Genomic DNA, 20,982 nt, shown 5'->3' on the forward strand with positions numbered 1-20,982 from the left:
ATTCAGTTAACACAACCCTATTTGTCTGTTTTTCTATCCTGTTTTTATGTCTTTATGTTTATTCATGTTTTACTCTGATAATTTCTTATTGATGTCTTGTTCTGTTTTTCTTATTCTTAACCTTGTACAGCGACCTTGGGTGACCTGAAAGGTGCTTGAAATAAAAATCATAATTATTATTATTATTAAAAGACGTGTATAGTTTTATGTCAAATGAATAAGAAAATTTCTAGAGTGTATCAATTTCGGTAAAAGAATTGTATCATATCGTCACAAGTTACTTAAATCTTTGAGTCTCCACTCGTTTATCTGTGTGCGGAGATGTGTATTGAATAGTGATACACAACCCTAATTTTGAAAGAACCAGCGTTTATGAAAGTCATAACAGAATATTGTTGGTTTTATCCTCAATATCCAAACCAATCTGAAGGGCAAAATCACTTTGATGTTTTAGGGTAAAGTTAAGGGAAATCTATACCACTTAGTAGTGGATTCTACACAAATGACTATCTGCACATTGTGAACAAATTTGCCTCGTGAAAAAAACCCAGACATAAACGTGTCTAGCTCACACTTTTTTGGCATGTGAGCTACTGTTGAGTTGACAATGTCTTGAAGATCTACCTGTGCTTTGTGTGTATATATATACATATCCCAGGGCGGAACGAACAACTAATGGTAATGGAAAATTGGGCAATTACCATAACAATGGAAATGGGGCAATTAACATAACAAAGACGGGCAATTACATCACCCAGTGAGGGTCCTTGGGCAAGACCCTTAACGCTAATGCCTACCTCACAACATGAGAGACAATGAACCACATGTCATGCCGGCTCAGGCGTCGCCCGGACAAACAAGGTCTGCGTCAGGTGTTGAGGAACCAGAGCACCCTGATGGAAAATGGGCAACTGGAACAAGACGGAAATGGACTAGATGTGAGAACAAGGTTCAGTTAGCATGCTACTACTCAAGTAATCCCACCCAGAGAGGTTACATGCAGAGAATGTGGAATGAATGGATGCTTCAAAACCCACAATCAAGGCTAACTGCCAAACAACTGGTAGCTCAGTGCTCTAACATCCACAAACGGCAACTCCTATCACAACTTGAGATTGAAGCGATACAATACAATGCCACAGGAGAGCCAGAACAACAGGTCAGAGAGGAGGTTATACCACACTCCCACTCTGAGATTGGGTACACAGCACCAACAACCACAATTACACTGAGCGAGGCAACAACTGACCTGAAAGACAAGATCATATCTACAATGAACACTAGGCTACCCCGACACCAACTACGACGGTTAAGTGACGTACCTGAAAGTCTACTGGAAACTGTGAATGAAGCATTGAGGGCAATTCCTACCACAAACATTACAGAAACCAATGAACTGGTTTACACTTCAGCAGCAGTGATCCTTGAGATGCTTGGCTACAAGAGCAACCATGGAAGAAAACAGTACCCACCATGGAAGCAACGGTTAGAGGCCAAAATCAAGGCAACTCGGAAGGATGTGAGTAAGCTGACAGAGGCTCAAAGAGGTACAATGAGAAAGCAAGTACCTAAGAGATACAGCCAGATGCCCATACCTGAAGCATTGGAAACTGCCAAACAAAGGCTCCTAGCCTTGAGCAGCCGCCTAAAGATGTACACAAGAGACAATGAAGCCAGACGAATAAACAGGCTCTTCGCAACTCAACCTGCAAAAGTGTACGCTCAGTGGCAGGGTCAAAACAGCCGAGCAGACCCACCAAGGCTAGAAACTGAACAGTACTGGAAAAGTATATGGGAGAAAGAGGCAGCACATAACAGCAATGCCCAGTGGCTGGTCTCTCTGAGAAAAGAACATAGCAACCTCCCTGAACAGAATCCAGTAACCATCACAGTGGCAGACATCCAAGAAAGAGTCTCAGGTATGAAGAACTGGACAGCACCGGGCCCTGACATGATACATGCCTACTGGCTAAAGAAGCTTACCGCACTCCACGAGCGCCTGGCAGCACAAATGAACCAGCTGCTAAGAGATGGGACTCACCCCGAATGGCTAACGGAAGGGCGAACGATCCTGATCCAGAAGGATCCCTCAAAGGGTGCAGTCCCATCCAACTACCGGCCAATAACCTGTCTGTCCACAACATGGAAGCTCATGTCAGGCATCATTGCAACAAAGATAAATAGGCACATGGATCAATTCATGAGTAACACACAGAAGGGCATTGGTAGAGACTCCAGAGGAGCCAAACACCAACTCCTGGTCGACAGAACAGTCGCTCAAGACTGCAAGTCACGACACACCAACCTGTGCACAACCTGGATTGATTACAAGAAGGCCTATGACTCAATGCCACACACATGGATCACTGAATGCTTGGAGCTGTACAACATCAACAGGACTCTAAGAGCCTTCATAGGAAACTCAATGAAGCTGTGGAAAACCACCCTTGAAGCCAATGGGAAGCCACTTGCACAAGTGTCCATCAAATGTGGGATATACCAAGATGATGCTCTGTCCCCACTGCTGTTCTTCATAGGTCTCAACCCCCTCAGCCAAATAATCAACAAGACTGGCTGCCGACTCAGAAATGGGGCCAACATCAGTCACCTCCTCTACATGGATGACATCAAGCTATATGCTAAGAGCGAGCATGACATTGACTCCCTGATCCACACCACCAGGATCTACAGTACTGACATTGGGATGTCATTCGGGCTCGAGAAATGCAGCCGGATGGTGACAAAGAGAGGCAAGGTAGTCCACACAGGAGGGGTCTCACTCCCAGAAGGAACAATAGCAGACATCGAGGACAGTTACAAGTACCTTGGAATTCCACAGGCAAATGGCAACCTGGAGCAGGCAACAAGGAAAGCTGCAACAGCTAAATACCTCCAACGAGTAAGGCAAGTCCTGAGAAGCCAGCTCAATGGCAAAAATAAGACCCGGGCAATAAACAGCTACGCACTGCCCGTTATCAGATACCCTGCAGGAATAATAAGATGGCCAAAGGAAGAGATACAGACCACGGATGTTAAAACACGAAAGCTCCTCACCATGCATGGAGGGTTCCATCCCAAATCCAGCACCCTGAGACTGTATCCTAGCCGCAAGGAAGGAGGCCGAGGACTAGTGAGCGTAGAAGCCACTATCCAGGATGAAACATCCAAGATCCATGAATACATCAAGCTCAAGGCCCCAACTGACAGTGTGCTCAGTGAATGTCTCAGGCAATGGAGAGCAGAGGATACAGTGCTGGAGGACAGATCCTCATGGGAGGACAAACCCCTGCATGGGATGTACCACAGGACCATAACTGAAGTGGCTGATATTAAGAAGTCCTACCAATGGCGAGAAAGGGCTGGCCTACAGGACAGCACTGAAGCACTCATCCTAGCAGCCCAGGAACAAGCCCTGAGCACCAGAGCAATAGAGGCTCAGATCTACCACACCAGACAAGACCCAAGGTGTAGGCTGTGCAAAGAAGCGCCTGAAACAATCCAGCACATAACTGCAGGGTGTAAGATGCTGGCAGGGAAAGCATACATGGAGCGCCACAATCAAATGGCTGGAATAATATACAGGAACATGTGTGCAGACTATGAACTGGAAACCCCAAGGTCAAAATGGGAAACACCTCCGAAGGTGGTAGAGAATGAGAGGGCAAGGATCTTGTGGGACTTCCAGATCCAGACTGATAGGATGGTAATGGCGAACCAACCAGACATTGTAGTGGTGGATAAAGAACAGAGGAAAGCCGTTGTGGTGGATGTGGCAGTACCAAGCGATGGGAACATCAGGAAGAAGGAACATGAGAAACTGGAGAAATACCAGGGACTCAGAGAAGAACTGGAGAAAGCCTGGAAAGTGATGGTGACAGACCTCAGACCTCTCAGTCCAGAAAAGCGCAGTGCTAGGAACAGCTAAGATACTGCGCAGGACCCTCAAGCTCCCAGGCCCCTGGTAGAGGACCCGAGCTTGGAGGAGAAACCACCCGCGGAGGGTGAGAGGGGCGTTTTTTTTATTTTTATATATATATATATATATATATATATATATATATATATATATATATATATATATATACATATATATATATGTGTATATATATATATATATATATATATATATACATATATATATATGTGTATATATATATATATATATATATATATATATATATATATATATATATACATATATATATATACATATATATATATATATGTATATATATATATATATATATAGATAGATATACACATATAGATATAGATAGATATACACATATACACATATAGATATAGATAGATATACACATATACACATATAGATATAGATATATAGTGGTGGACAAAATAGTTGGTACCCCTCAGTCAAAGATAGAAAGTCCACAATGTTCACTGAAATGACTTGAAACGTTCAAAAGTAACAATAAAATTAAAATTTATTAATAATTAAATAATAAAAATCAGCCATTACTTTTGAGTTGTTGATTATCAGAATAATTTAGAAAAACAAACTAATGAAATAGGGCTGGACTAAAATTCAATTCAATTCAATTCAATTTTATTTGTATAGCCCAAAATCACAACAGTCGTCTCGATGGGCTTCGAAGTAAAACATGAAATCAAAAGGATCACGAATACAAAGAGTTCAATAGAAAAATACTAAAATGAACTAACAAACTGACTAAGCTATACTGGCATCCCTGCCCTTAGACCCCCCTTCGCGGTAAGGAAAAACTCCCAAAAAAACCGGATTCCGGAAAAAACGAAGAAACCTCAGGGGTGCCCACACGAAGGAGGGATCCTCCCCCAGGACGGACAGGCGATTTACCAGAAATCTTAGAGAAGAATTAACTTATCTAAATCTACAACTACATATATAAAAGTCCAGCAGACGAGCTTCATCCAGCCGTGGTTGTGGGGACAGTCAAAGGCGCGAGTCGAGCCGGAGACAGGAACCACAGCCAGGTGTAGGAGCAGGAGCAGAGACGAGGTACTCGGTCAGGAACTGGAGCACGGATGAACCAATAGGAGTCTGGAAGCACTCCCACTCCCCAGGAGGGGAGAGGAAAAGAGGGACAATACATGAATCACTGCACCAAACAGAGGCATGGAGAACTAAATGATAAATTATGATCAAGAATAGAGGAGAGGAAGGGTAGAAGTAAAAACAGGAAAGAGGACAGAACCCCAGTGCACCATAGTTACCCCAGCTTCAACTTCTAGCAGCCTTTTAAAAGAAATAGTTATTATTAAGTTTAATTTAAACAAATTAACAATAAGTTAAATAATCTCTGAATACTAACTAGTCTGACAATAAGCCTGTCCAAAGAGGAATGTTTTCAGTCTAGCTTTGAATGTAGAAACTGAGTCGGCCTCTCTTCCATGAGCTGGGAGTTTATTCCATAAAACAGGGGCTTGGTGGCTAAACGCTCTACCTCCAACCGTACTTTTACTAATTCTAGGAACCACAAGCAGTCCTGCATTTTGCGAGCGAAGTGTTCTCATTGGATGGTAAGGGACTATGAGGTCCTTAATATAGGACGGGGCCATTCCATGTAAGGCCTTATAGGTTAACAGGAGGATCTTGAACTTGATTCTGGAATCAACTGGGAGCCAATGGAGCGAAACCAACACAGGAGTGATGTGATCTCTTCTGCTAGTTCCAGCTAACAATCTAGCTGCTGCGTTCTGAACAAGCTGGAGACTTCTTAAGGAACTCTTAGGACACGCTGCTAACAAGGAGTTACAGTAATCCAGTCTCGACGTAACAAATGCATGGATGAGTTGTTCAGCATCACTCTTAGAAAGTATATTTCTGATCTTAGCAATATTCCGCAGGTGAAAAAAGGCAGTTCTGCACGCCTGAGATATGTGAGCCTTAAATGATAAATCCTGGTCAAGTAAAACCCCAAGGTTTCTAACTGTGGAATTGGGGGCTATACTTACACCATCCAGGGAGACTATCTGGGCAGACAGAGTATCTCTGAGGTTTTTAGGACCAAGTATAATGACCTCAGTTTTTTCTGGGTTCAAGAGGAGGTAATTAATTGTCATCCAGGTCTTGATGTCACTGATGCAGGCGTTCAGTTTCTCTATCTGGTCATTCTGGTCAGGCTTCATGGATAAATACAACTGCGTATCGTCGGCATAACAATGAAAATTAATGCTGTGTTTCCTGATTATGTTTCCTAGGGGTAGCATATAAAGCGTAAACAGGATCGGTCCCAAGACTGAGCCCTGTGGGACTCCATAGTTGACTCGAGTGCACTGAGAGGAATGGCCATTTACATTAACGAACTGATACCTATCGGACAGATAGGATTTAAACCACTGGAGAGCAGATCCTCTGATCCCTATGTCCTGCTCTAATCTATGGAGTAAAATACCGTGGTCGATAGTGTCAAATGCTGCACTGAGGTCCAACAGGACCAGAATAGAAAGTAGTCCCTTTTCTGAGGCCAATAACAAGTCATTAGAGACTCTAACTAGTGCAGTTTCCGTACTGTGGTGAGGTCTAAACCCCGACTGAAAGTCTTCAAAGTGGCTTTTGTCCTGTAGGTGGCAGTAAAGCTGCTTAACTACAACTCTTTCTAGGATTTTAGAAATAAACGGAGGTTTGATATCGGTCTATAGTTGGCCAAGATGCTAGGATCCAAACTGGGCTTTTTCAGAAGAGGTTTAACAACTGCATATTTAAAAGACTGTGGCATGTAATCCGTTTCCAGAGAGGCATTTATCATTGTTAATATGGGATCATTAATTAAGGGAAAAGTTTCTTTAGAAAGTCTAGTGGGAATTGGGTCTAACAGACACGTTGAGGATTTGGAGGACGTAATAATTGATGTTATTTCCGCTTCATCCACAGCAGTGAAGCAGTCTAATGTTACAGAGGTTTCTATGGATGCCTCCACTTCTACCGCTTCAGCCTGTTCTGGGCTGATAGTAGGAATAACTTGATTTAACTTATGTCTAATATTTGAGATTTTACTGTCGAAAAATGTAAGAAAATCATCAGAGCTGAGAGAAACAGGAACATGTGGTTCTACTGAGCTCTGACTGCGAGTTAATTTAGCAATAGTGCTAAAAAGAAATCTTGGATTATTTCCATTCTCTGATATTAAGGTTGAATAGTACTGGCTTCTAGCTCTACGCAGGGCTTTTTTATAATTTAATAGGCTATGTTTCCAGATATCCAGAGACTGCTCTGAACCGGAGCGGCGCCATTCCCTTTCCAACTTAAGGGTTTCTTGTTTAAGAGAACGAGTTTCAGCGTTAAACCACGGTGCTACTCGGTTTTGTCTGACGAACTTAGGTTTCAAGGGGGCAACAACATGGAGTGTACTCCTGAGGGCTTGTAAGGCATCATTAACGAACTGGTCATTTATACTAGGACTGATACTATGGGAGCTGGTCTCAGAGTATTTTCTCAGAATGTCACTAAGTACTGGCTGAACTGTGTGTTTAAACTCAGACACAGAACGGTCAGTTAAGGTTCTTCTAAGCTGTTTCTTATTCACTGGGGCAGAAGGATGTTCCAGTGTAAACTGGAAGGTAATCATAAAGTGATCAGAAATGATGGGGTTAAGAGGAGGACACTCAGCTGGCTGATCTCTATACCATGGGTTAGAACAAGGTCCAGGGTGTGCTTATGACAGTGAGTGGGTTCATTCACACTTTGGGTGAAACCAACATCATCTAATAAAGCTGCAAAAGCCTTTCCTAGACAGTCACTGGGGTCATCAACATGAATATTAAAATCCCCTAATATTATAGTTTGATCAGAATCTAAGACAATAGTCAATAGGAAGTCGGAAAACTCAGTTAAAAATTCTGAATATGGGCCGGGGGGGCGATAAATAATTATGAGTAAAACAGGTTTTTGAGTTTTCCTGTTTGGGTGACTTAAAGACAATATGATGCTTTCAAATGAATTATAAGCATTTTTAACTTTAGGGCTGAGAAGTAAGCTAGACTGTGATATTACTGCCAAACCACCTCCTTTCCCTGAAATCCTGGATTTCTGATAGTTAGCATAAGTGGGGGGGGTTGCTTCATTCAATCTAACATAGTCATCCTGATGGAGCCAAGTTTCTGTTAAGGCTAAAAGACTAAGGTTGTTATCAATGATTAACTCGTTGACTAAGAGGGACTTGGAGGAAATGGATCTAATGTTTAATAAACCGCATTTAATGACATCATAATTCTGCTTGTGAGAACTGCTGTCTGTCACTTTAAGGTTTCTAAGACGCGCTCCTTTCATTTGTCTTTCAGCACATAAGCTAAAGCTAGGACCTGCTTGACTTTCCCTGCATGGGTTTTGCACCGGCACTAACCCTAAGGGAGGCTCAGAGGAGCGTTTTACACTGCTGCTCTGCGCCCGGGTCTCATCTCTGGATTGTCAGGTTAACAGACTAAGGCTAGCAGAAATGTTTCTAGAAAGAAGAGCGGCACCGTCCCGGGTGGGATGGACGCCGTCTCTCCGCATGAGACCGGGCTTCCCCCAAAACGCGCTCCAGTTATCCACAAAACCAACGCCGTTTTCTGGGCACCATCTAGAAAGCCAGCGGTTAAATGATGAAAAGCGGCTGTACATTTCATCATTGACTAAGTTCGGCAGGGGACCAGAGAAAATTACAGTGTCGGACATCGTCTTAGCCAGTTTACACACCGAAGCTACGTTTAACTTAACCACCTCTGACTGTCTCCGTCGGGCATCATTACCGCCTGCGTGAATCACGACTCGACGGAACCTGGACTTACTCTGAGCTAACATCCTAAGGTTCCCCTCGATGTCACCAACTCTGGCCCCCGGATAACACCTGACTGTAGCCGCTGGGAGCTCCACGTTTCTAACTTCAGAAGAGCCTATAACCAGAGTTGAGGGTTCAGTGGGTGTGTCGCTGAGGGGGGAGAACCTATTATTAACGTGGAGTCTCGGGTGCTCTAAGTTTTTGCGTTTAGCACTATGTTTCCTCCCAACCGGTACAAACCCTGACTGTCTCCCGGCTGCTGGGAGAACGCTGGGGTGCTAACTGGGTTAGCTCTGGTAGCGCGGCCCACGCTACGAGTAACGACCTGGCTAGCCAGCTTAGCTTCCACTGTGCGGAGCCGCGCTTCTAACTGCTCCAGCCTGGCCTCCAAGTCTAACACAAGACTACACTTAACACAACTACCGCTATTTTCACTAAAGGAGGCAGGATCATCACTAAACATATGGCACATGGGGCAGGAGAGAGGAGGAGAGGCGGAAGGAGTGGTGGCCATGCCAGGTTCTAAGCTAAGGCTAGCGGTGTTTAGGTAAAGAGAAGTGGTCTATTTAGCAAAATGAGAAAGTGAACAGCAAGCGGTTTAACAGTGGTGAATTCGCTAATAAAAGGTACTAGATGTGAATATTAACCCAGATAACCCTTGGAGTAAGCAATAGTAGTCAGGCTAATGCCAAACAAGAGGACAGCAGTCACACACGACTAGCACTGGGAATAGCTCACCCGGAAATGACGTCACAGTGATGGTACCCATAACTTAATATTTTGTTGCACAACCTTTTGAGGGATCCCTGCAATGAAACGGTTTCTGTATTTATCAATGAGCCTTCTGCACCTGTCCACAGGTAATTCACACAGTCAAATCAATGTAAAACAAAGTTTACACAAAAACAGGGGTGTCTATGATTTCATGAGGGTTCATTCTAGCTCTTATTTGTATTTTTATATTTTATCTGACTGGAGATGAACTTTCTGTTGCATCTATCAATTCTAATTTCAAATAAATCAATCTGCCAAAGGAAAAGAGGAAGAGGAGGACTCCAGAAGAAGGGGACAAGAACACATTCCAGATCCTTCCCCTGCAAGTGCTAATGAAGAAGTCCTACACACTGGTACACACAAATAATCAGGACAGCAAGGCTTGTGTGGATGTCCAGGTTCCACAATGTAGTTCTGATGATTATGATGTGTGTTGCAGGATTGTCTCCACGGGGCAACCTGTCAACGCTTTGCCTGTTCTCTGGTTGGCATGAATAACTCTGTGACCCTGTGGGTTTGGAGCAGACTGTGGAACTCCACTTTGATTGAGGTACCAAAACATCAACCATAAGAAAAACCAGCTGTGAGACAGACTAGGAGGTTTGGTGTAGCTCTGACCTGCAGAAGCACCTCTGTCACTCAGAGCTTCCTGTTATGTTTCAGGAGTTCAGAGATGCGAGGACTGTGCTAGTTCAGGGTCGAGCCACCCTGAAGCTGGAGACAGACAAACCCACAGTCCACATGGAGTCTCAGAGCTTGGAGGTACAGAAGATCTCCCAGAATGTCAGCTGTGCAGAGATTTCCTTAAGTGATGGTTTTAATCTGCAGGTTGTTGTCCACATCTACCCAGAGTCTGGACTGAATCTGGACTCTGGTATCCTGGTGAGGATCCTCCTGGTTTCCGTCTTGGTTGGGGTTCTGCTCCTGGCTCTCATCTGTCTGTTGCTTCGGAAGGTAATCTGAAAGGAGGAGGTCCTTGTTCAACCTCAGGCTGATTTTAGGCCAATGGCAGCTTCCAAATCCTAGCTCTGTCATCTCAATGACAACTGCCTAAACACCAGCTACAGGTTTCTGAAGTACTGTGTGTCGCCCCCTGCTGTTCAGTGTGGCTTCTTCAGGAGAGCCAGAACCAGGGAGCTTTACCAAGCCAGGATGCAAAAGGCCCAAATCAAGAGCCAGCCTTCTGAGAGTGAGCGGCTCTCTGAAGAGCACTAAAGCCTTTCACATGTTTGCTCAAGATGTCAGCTGTAAGTACCGCCCACATAGTTATGGACCGCCCTCTGACCACCTGAGTTTGGACAGTTCTCTTACTACCTGATTCTAGTCTATGCAATGACCGCCTGATATGAGACAATCTTCTGATCATCAGATTCTACACTTCCCACCAACCCAACTGGGTCCTTCTTGTGGACTGTGGCTCACTGAGACCGCGGGCTTCCATGGAAACAACTATATATCTACGTGTTGTCTTGATAGGGCTACAGTGTCTGCATGTATGTGTGCTTTTCCATTCCTGATGACAGACTTAAATCGATCTTGTAAGGGTTCTAACTCAAAGGAGCAGATCCTCAGGGGTGCCTTCTATAAGACTGATGTGTATGACGGTGCAGGTGGGGGTTTTCCATAGGGGCCCGATCTACCAGATTTTCAGTCCTGAACAGCTCCTATGAATGCATTAAACCATGTCTGATCCTTGCTGTGGCATGATCCAATTAATGTCAGGGTGAGGTCAGCCCTTGCTGGCTCCTTTGCTTTTATGGCTTCCCACTATCATCCAGTCCCTCCAGGCTTAACAGGCATTTCCCATAATTATTACCAAAAAAGTCCCAAGGACCATTTCAAAACCAAACATATTTTTCAATAATAATAACTTTCAACTGAAATCTGCAGGAGTGCATGAAAATTTTAGAGCCTTTTTATTTCTGTCTCTCCATCCATCCAACTATTTTATTCTGCTCAGATGAGTCAAGAGGGCAGCAAAGATGTCCAGACTTCTCTCCCAGCCTCTTCCTCCAGGTGCTTGGGGGGGGGGGGGGGGGGGGGGGTGACAAGCTCCTCACCTTTCCTCTAAAGGAGAACCCACCAAGCACCCACCATTCTTTCAGGCATGACCCAAAGCTTATGACTGTAGGTGAGTACTGGAGCAAAGACCAATGACTTGGCTTCCTCTTCACCACAACTGACGGTACAGCGACTGCATGATTGTGGACGGTGCACAAACCTGCCTGTCAACCTCGCGCTCTGATCTTCCCTCACTCATAAACAGGATCCCAAGATACTTAAACTCCTCCCCCTGGGGGCAAGAGCACTCCACCTACCCAGAGAGGACTAACTAACTACTTTTCTCCCAAAATCTCTGTATTTGGGGATTTCCTGTTCAGTTACAGCGCAGGCTACGAGGAGAGGCAACACGAGCTCTTCCTCACTGCGGATGTCGTAACCACATGCTGGTTGGGTGGAGCGTGTGACTTTAGCTTCAGTGCATGGATTTATATTTTAAAACTTATCCAATGTAGACATTTTCATTGCATGTCCTTACTTTCCATTTAATAGTTAACGTATGACACGTTTGTCTATCGTTTATGTTGTGTTTGGATCAGATATACAGGTGAAAGGGCCGGTGAGGCAGTAGCTCTGCCTCACTGTAGAGGGCGCTCATGAGTTCACGTTTGGTCTTCAGCGATTGTTAGTAAAGTTTAATAGGACTCCAATAGTTTCATGTTTTGCTCTGACTGACTACAATATGGTGGATGAAATATAAATATAAGAAATAACGGAAGATCAATGTTGGAGTAACTCATCTTCATTGATACTGAGAGACTTCTAAAAGTAGAAGATCAGGAGGACTTTGACATTCAAGTCACAGAGATTCTTACCCAGGAAGGATGTATGGACTATATTTATAGTTAAAGGTTACACCGGTGTGCAGAGTGTGTGTGTGCGTGCATTGTCCCTGGTGTTGTGTGTGTGTTTAGTTGTGTGCATGGTTGTGTGTGTGTGTGCATCCTCTGTGGTGCAGTCTCTACGTTGTAGTCCTTGTGGTTTTTGGAGTCGTACTGAACTGGTGCACATGTACATTCCTTTTTTTCTGAAGCTGCTGTGTTTCTAAACAAAGATGCTGAACAGCGTCAGTCGTTGGTAAAGGTTTGGTTTGTAAAAGAGTCCGACCCTCACAGACACAAACCTCAACTCACATCACTGAATGACATCATCATCTGCAAAGAGAGGAAATCTGGTGGGATCCAGACCAGACCCCTCTGGCACCGCACTGCACCTACAAATTCTGTCCATAAAAACTACGAACAGAACTGGTGATAATGGGCAGCCCTGCTGGAGTCCAACATGCACCAGAAACAGGTCAGACTTACTGCCAGCTACGGGAACCAAGCTCCTGCTGCAGTCATCTGAAACTGTAAAGCCCTCAGTAAGGCTTCTTGGACCCAATACTCCTAGAGCGTCCTCCACAGGACGCCACGGGGGACACAGCAAAACTGCTTCTCCAAATCCACAAGACACATATTGACTGGATAAGCAAACTCCCACAAACCCTCCAGGACCCTAAAGAGGGTGTAGAGCTGGTCCACTGGTCCAGGACCAGGACAAAAAAGCACCGTCGTTCCTGGATCTGAGGTTCGACTATCGGCCAACTTCCAGTTTAATGTAATTTCATGCAACTCCATATTAACGGCATCAATGGAATTTATTCTTGAATGGATATATTTTTAAAAATTACTTTTTTCATTTTTTTGTGGAAGGGTATTTCAGTCAGACAACTCATGTAGTAAAAGTTATTTATTTTCACATTCTTTTCGTTTGGCATAAGGCTCCATACAATTCCATGAGATAAGATTTCCATAAAACGGAGCTCACAGGGGGAAGCCGGGGAGGGTAGGGCAACGAACGCAGCGCTTGCGGTAAAGGAAGAGAGGGAACTACACACCTGGAAGGCAACCAAGGTCGCTCGTTTCAGTCAGACAACTCTTGCAGTTAAAATTCTTTATTTTCACATTCTTTTCGTTTGGCATAAGGCTCCATACAATTCCATGAGATAAGATTTCCATAAAACCTTTGGGTAATAACTACCCCCAACACCAAAGACCATCAAGGATGAAGAAAATGAAAATGTATAATCAGTGTGTAATCAGATGGAGTCGGCGGCATTCCATGTTCAGACTTACAAGTACGACTGCTATGTGTCAGCCGGCACCTTTGACTGTTGGGCCGCTCCCATTCGAGTACAGCCTCATGAAGGGAACACACTATCTAGATCAGGGGTCGGCAACCCGCGGCTCAGGAGCCGCATGCGGCTCTTTAGCGCTGCCCTAGTGGCTCCCTGGAGCATTTTCAAAAATGTTTGAAAATGTAAAAAGATGGGGGAGAGAAATATATTTTTTGTTTTAATATGGTTTATGTGGGAGGAACATCAAGATACAAACATTTTTAATGTTTTCCAATACTGTAAGAATGCGTAGAAAAAACTTTGTAACATCAAGCAGGTACGTCAGTTGCAGAAGGCAAAACGGGGGCCAAGCTGTCAAAAAGTAGAGCTATCAATCTATTGACTGCGCTGGAGAAATGTCCGTGACTCATGAAAGCCGCGTCTTCAGTTTCAAAGAGGAGCAGGCAGTGAGCTTAGCTGAGGGCATAGACTACTTTCTGGCATTACAAGCCTGTTTACGTAACACACGCACCACATTGAAAATTGCACAGAACTCATCAACCTCTCTCCCTCCCACACTCATGGTGCAACATAAAGAAACAACATAAGAGGAAGAATGAACTAAGGTGGAACAACAAAACTACCGTATGAAAAGAAACGTGGGCAAACAGAAACGCTCATGCTGAGCCCTAATTAGATCAAGGGACCGCTTCCCACAATCCCCTGCTGCTAACAGACCTAAAATGCACAGGACTTTTTTTTTAAACTTTATTGTACAAAACGAAAGTACAATACAAAACACAAATTTACAAATTAAACTTCAGATATGCCAGGGGAGCATTCTTTTGTTCGAATCCTCAAAATAAAAATGACATCAAAAATCTGATTTCTTTATTACATTTCTTTAATTTTATCAAAGCAATGAAACATAATTAATTGATATTGTAGCGACGTGGGGGTTAGCCCCGCCTTCAGCCCCTAAGGCTCATGGGAAGTGGGGAGTTTCGGGGTAAAACCTTGAGTGAGAGTGTTGTGCATTGAAGTGAGTTCCATGCTGTTTCGGCTGTTTATGTGCTTGGATAATCAGGCTTAATGCTGAAAAGGAATGTCGGTGGACTTCCCGTTTATATTTGCTGGAGACTATCCGGGGTCGTGCGGGGTCTGGGATACAGATAGCTTTTCAATTAAGCCACCACGCTAGCAATTTGTCGTTGTATTCCCCGCTAAAGAGACGTCCCGGCTGGGTGGTTACAATATTATTGTATTGAAGTTGAACCTGCACAACAGAGCAGTCACGTCACGCGTCGTTCTCCCAGAATGCACTGCAGGGGAAATAAACATTTAATCGTTAATAATGCTCATTATGTATTTGTAGCAACTTAGTCATTTTGATAGTAGGCTAATATAGATACACATTGCATGTGTTGCCTTCATTATAAGGCTTAAATAGGGCTTTTAATATTTTGGGGCTCCAGACATTTTTGTTTTTTGTTTTGTTCGTCCAATTTAGCTCTTTCAACATTTTGGGTTGCCGACCCCTGATCTAGATAGAAGAGAAAAGAGCCAAGAAAATTGAACATAGAGCCTATGTCCGCAAAACGCTGTAGGGAACTATAATTTGAACCGCCGTGAACCAACCTGTAATATGACACTAACTCAACATCCAATCCGATGCTTCCACTGGCATACTATGACATGCTTAAGTAACATCCATTAATTCGAAGCTTCTGTCTAAGAATTAAGAACGAGCTTAACGACTATGATCTTTTCTTCCATCTAGCATACAAATAATACGAGCTTAAATAACTTCCAAATTCGGGCTCCATTGCATACTATAATACAAACTTAAGAACGTCCTAAATTTAAGGCTTCCACCTGGCAAATATAGTTTTCAAACATCTATAATCCAAGAATTTACATTCATTCTGCTGCTGACATATTGGTTGATTCAAGTCAGAAGTCTAATTGGAATGCAGAGGTGGTCCACCGTCCCTTCACTTTCAGTGCAGAAATAGGTACGTGGAGGGGAGCTTCCCAGGCTAAATGAGGATCAAATCACAAACTTAGACTCTCCGCTCTCGCTGTCTGAACTTCATGAAGCTCTGTTACTTATGCCCAATGGTAAAGCACCAGGGCCTGACGGCTTTCCTGCTGAGTTTTATAAAGAATTCTGGGAACAACTGGCACCAACATTTTATAAAACGGTCACATCTATTAATGAGAGCCAATCAATGCCACCTAACATGAACTCAGCCAACATAATTCTTCTTCTAAAACCAGACAAAGATCCCACTAGTCCTTCAAGCTATCGCCCTATTTCTCTAATCAATGCAGATGTAAAAATTATCTGCAAAGCACTAGCACAGAGAATAGAAAAAATCACTCCTCACATAATTCACTTCGACCAAACTGGATTCATCAAAGGCAGACACTCGGATGATAATGTCCGTAGACTAGTTAATATAATAAACTTTGACACCATTGAAAAGCAAGAAATGACCGTACTATCGCTGGATGCTGAAAAAGCCTTTGACAGAGTAAATTGGAAGTTCCTTATTGCTGCCCTCCATAAGTTTGGTTTTGGAGAAGCATTCATCAATTGGATCAAAATATTATATCACAACCCCAATGCATCAGTTAGAACTAATAAACAGACTTCAAACAGGTTTTTTCTTGGAAGAGGAACTAGACAGGGTTGCCCACTCTCTCCTTCTCTTTTTGCTATATTCATTGAGCCTTTAGCTGCAGCAATAAGACAGAATGAGAGCATTATAGGAACAAAAACCAAACACAGCCATCATAAAATTAGTCTCTATGCAGATGACATATTACTGTTTTTAAGGAATTTACATTCTGTAAATGAAACAGCAATGATCATAAATGATTTCTCCTCCATATCCTCTGTCCCTTATGGGCAAGGTAGCCACGGTTAAAATGAAAATCTTACCCAAGGTTAATTATCTCTTCTCAATGATTTCCACACAACCGCCATTAAAATGGTTCAAAACATTAGACTCATCCATATCAAGCTTTCTATGGAACAACAAACCTGCAAGTCTAAAAACTTTAAAATCTGCAAAAAGCTGTGGAGGATTAGAATTACCTAACTTCCACAAATACTTTCTTGCAAATAGATTGCAATACATCTTAAAATGGTTAAAAAATAATCCAGAAACCAACTCATGGTTAGACTTGGAACAGGCGTTATGTGGAAAGATCAACCTGTCACAGCTACCATTTATTAGCCAAACAGTTAAAAAACAGGATTGTTTCAAAAGTATTAATATAAACGCCACTTTAACAGCCTGGTGGGAATTTCTCAAAATATCAAAATCATCAATTCAACCGTGCAAAATGACACCCATCTGGAACAACCCAGACATCCTCATAAACAAAAAAATGATTCACTTCCCAGCTTGGCAAGCAGGGGGCATAAAACAACTAGAGCACATAATTATTGATAGAAGATTCATAACTCCCCAGGAACTTCAAGACAAACATGGAATAAATAACTTCTTGGAATATCAGCAACTTAAATCAAGTATTACTAAAAAGTATAAATTTAAAGACGACGATTTAAAGCTACCAGATGTAGTTACCACTCTGATTAATTTTTCAATGAATAGAACTCTCTCCAAAATATACAAACTTTTATGTAATTTAGATAACAATATTTCACTTCCGACAACAAAATGGGATGCGGATTTGAGCATCAGCACAGATGAAAGTTTTTGGTCAGAACTTTGTCTAAACACCTTTAAACTGACAAAAAGTCCAAATCTGCAGCATCTGCAGGGCTTGTCGGCCCTGTCCTTTGGGGGGGCGTTCTGGGGGAGAGGGGGGGCCATTATTGGTACGGGTCGGGGGGGCTAACGGGTCGGGGTCTCCGCTGAGGCAATCAGTGGTTGCCTCGGCCGGTTGGCCTCCTCGGTCCCGTCAAGGCCTGACCAGAGCTCCTCTAGGGCCAGCGTCTGGGGGTGGGGGCCTGGGCTTGCTCCGGGGGGGGCGATGCTTTCTGGCTCCTCTCTCTCTGTGTGGGGTGGGTGGTGCCGGGCCTGGGGTGTCGGCGCCTCCGGGGGTGGGGCCCCTGGGCTGGGTGGCCCAGGCCCCTTTGCTGGGGGGGGGGGGGGGGGGGCTGGGGGACAGCTGTTTGACCACCGGGGGACAGTCTACCAGCTTACCCCCTTCCTCATACAACCTCATATTAGGGTGAGGGGGTGGGGGGTCTAGCCTGCGATGCGCCTTGGGGGGGGGCTACTTGGCAATGGCCCTCCTCCTATGGTTGCCGTATGGAGTGGGCCCTCCCTCTTTCGGTTGTATTTGCACCTTAGACATGTAGGGTCCTTGGTAGGTAAGTAAGTAAGTAAGTAATCTTTATTTATATAGCACTTCTCACAGAGAACGACTCACAAAGTGCTTCACAAAGTAAAAACAATATAAAATCAGTAGCGATACCCAATAAAACGCACACAGGCATAGAAATAAACAAACAGGCAAAAGTGAGCACAAGTAAAAGTCAGCTAAAAGCTTTCCTAAATAAAAAGGTCTTAACTTGAGCTTTAAAACACTCGACTGAGTCAATCTGGCGCAGAGACGGGGGGAGGTCGTTCCAAAGTCGGGGAGCAACTGCCTGAAAGGCGATGTCTCCTCTTGTTTTAAAATGAGTTTTTGGAACATAAAAGATTTTTTTCAGTGGACCTCAAAGAACGTGCAGGAGTGTAGGGAGTTAAAAGGTCAGAAATATAGATCGGGGTTTGTCCGTGCAGGGCTCTAAAAACTAAAATCAGAATCTTAAAATCTATTCTAAATTTAACAGGAAGCCAATGTAGAGATAAAAGCAGAGGGGTGGCATGAGTGCGCTTATTGGTTCCAGTTAAAAGCCTTGCAGCAGAGTTCTGGACCAGTTGGAGACGTTTAAGAGACTTTTTGTTAAAACAAGTAAAAAGAGAATTACAATAGTCTAAACGAGAGGAAATAAAAGAATGGATGATCAGCTCAAGGACAGACCTGGTCAACATTGGCTTCGGTTTAGCCACATTCCTCAGGTGGTAAAAACAGTTTTTGACCAAGCGCTTCGAATGAGAGTCTAGAGACATAGCTTTGTCAAACCAGACACCAAGATTCCTGAGACTGGGCTGGACAGAAGAGCTCAGTGAACCAAGGTGTCTTTTGATAGAGGGAATTTTGTCATCAGGAGCAAAAATTATTGTCTCTGTCTTGTTTGGGTTCAGGAGTAAATGGTTGTCATTTAACCAAACTCTAATGCTGGCCAAGCAGTCTAGGAGATTTGAAAGATTTGTGTAATTATTTTTACCAAAGGAGCAATAAAGCTGAATGTCATCAGCGTAAAGATGATAAGAAATATTTGAAAATTTGCTGATGAGTCTCCCAAGGGGAATCATGTAGAGAGTGAATAGAATGGGTCCCAATACAGAACCTTGGGGAACGCCACAAGACAGGATTTTTGCTTCTGATGAAAGAGAGTCAACACAGACCTTATAAGATCTACCACTGAAATAGGAGACAAACCAGCTTAGGACAGAACCAGATAAACCGTAGTCGTTGTGAAGACGTTCGAGCATGATGACATAGTTTACAGTATCAAATGCAGATTTTAGGTCTAAAAGAACGAGAACGGTGAATTGACCAGAATCTGCCGCCATGAGCACATCGTTGGAAACTTTTAAAAGAGCTGTTTCGGCTGAGTGGTTCTTTTTAAAGCCAGATTGGAAAACGTCACAAATATTGTTTTCTTCTAAGAATGACCTTAGTTGCTCTGCTACAACCTTCTCCAAGATCTTAGCAATAAAAGGAAGTTTTGAAATGGGACGGAAATTATTTTGATCAGAGTGGTCCAAGTTAGGTTTTTTAAGCACAGGATTTATTATAGCGTGCTTCAGAAAGGAAGGAACGGATCCAGACGTTAAGGAGAGATTTATAAGGTCAACCACGGCAGCACCAATACACTCAAACACTTGGAGAAAAATAGGAGTTGGAATTATATCAAGGGGGCAAGATGAGGGCTTGATCTTACTGAGCAGAGAATGGATGTCCTCCACTGTGACTGGAGAAAAAATAGACCAAGTCTGAGAGAATTGAGGGGATGGAGGTGGCTGAGCACCGACTAAAGGAGGGATGTCATGTCCAACATCTGAAATCCTAGCCGAGAAGGTCTGAAGAAAAGTGCTACAATCCGATTGAGAAAGATTGGGGAGTTGAGAGGAGGAGGGTGATGTAAGAGTGTATATGATGTTAAAAAGAGTTTTGGGGTTTCTTTTGTTCATTGAAATAAGTTTATGAAAAAATGTTGACCTAGCTTGCTTTATCATGCCATTTAGGGTGGAGATCAGCTCTTTAAGATGCAGCCTGTGCACTTCCAGTTTTGTTCTTTTCCAAAGACGTTCTATTTTTCGGCAAAGTCTTCTGAAGGAATGAATTTCAGCATTTATCCAAGGAACTGACTTTTTGGAAGAGACACTCTGTCTGACAGGAGCAATTGTGTTTAAAATAGTTTCACAGTGACCGTTAAAAGAATGCATAAAAGAATCTACATCATTAAAATTATTAAAAGAGTTTGCATCAAACAGATCAGTGAATCTTTCCGATACATTCTGACTTAAAATACGTCGCTGCATTCTAACAGGTGAAGGTAAAGATGGGCGGGGGGAAATCACACTGAAGAAAATCCAGCAGTGATCACTGATGTGACTGTCTTTAACTCTGAGCTGCTTAATATCTAGACCTAGGGAGAAGACTAGGTCCAGAGTGTGTCCTTTGTCATGGGTGGGAACAGAAACATGTTGAATCAAATTAAAAGACTCAGTTATAAATAATAATTCTGAGGCAGAGGCAAAGGAAGAGTCATCAATGTGGATATTAAAATCACCCATTATGAGTACAGAGTTAAAATTGATAATGCCTGATAAAAACTCGGCAAACTCATCTAAAAATACCCGTGCGGGGCCAGGAGGTCGGTAAATTAAAATGCAATAAAACGGAGAGTCAGATCCAACCTTGGTAATCTGCAGCTCAAATGAGCTGAAAGAATCCGACCTCAGCTTTGAGCAGGGGGAGATATCCCGGTAGACGACAGCCAGTCCGCCCCCACCCCTTCCTGATGAGCGGGGGGTGCAGAGCACAGAGCAGTTCGGGGGGCACAGTTCGTTGAAATGGATGTGGTCCGTCTCCCGCTGCCATGTCTCCGTCAGGAAAAGGAAGTCCAAGTGCTCCGATGTGAAAGAGTCGTTCAGATATGTGAGGAAACTGGATTCTCTAGAAAGGACTGTATTA

The 20,982-nt window shown here is 43.4% G+C and overlaps 1 protein-coding gene across 1 annotated transcript in view; it reads left to right on the forward strand.

Moving 5' to 3' along the window:
• The window catches only part of LOC144994362 (integrin alpha-3-like), a 40,566-nt gene extending 29,338 nt beyond the window's left edge, over positions 1 to 11,228 (forward strand). The window contains exons 25-30 of the mRNA XM_078952060.1: positions 9,794 to 9,886; positions 9,973 to 10,083; positions 10,197 to 10,295; positions 10,362 to 10,487; positions 10,638 to 10,780; positions 10,903 to 11,228. Coding sequence (XP_078808186.1) covers positions 9,794 to 9,886; positions 9,973 to 10,083; positions 10,197 to 10,295; positions 10,362 to 10,487; positions 10,638 to 10,748 — 540 coding nt within the window. The 3' untranslated portion in view covers positions 10,749 to 10,780; positions 10,903 to 11,228. The remainder of the gene's footprint in view (positions 1 to 9,793; positions 9,887 to 9,972; positions 10,084 to 10,196; positions 10,296 to 10,361; positions 10,488 to 10,637; positions 10,781 to 10,902) is intronic.
• The last annotated feature ends 9,754 nt before the right edge of the window (positions 11,229 to 20,982 follow it).

The sequence above is a fragment of the Oryzias latipes genome, chromosome 8, assembly GCF_053564925.1.
Source record: "Oryzias latipes strain Hd-rR chromosome 8, Olatipes_Hd-rR_3.1".
Classification (NCBI taxonomy): domain Eukaryota; kingdom Metazoa; phylum Chordata; class Actinopteri; order Beloniformes; family Adrianichthyidae; genus Oryzias; species Oryzias latipes.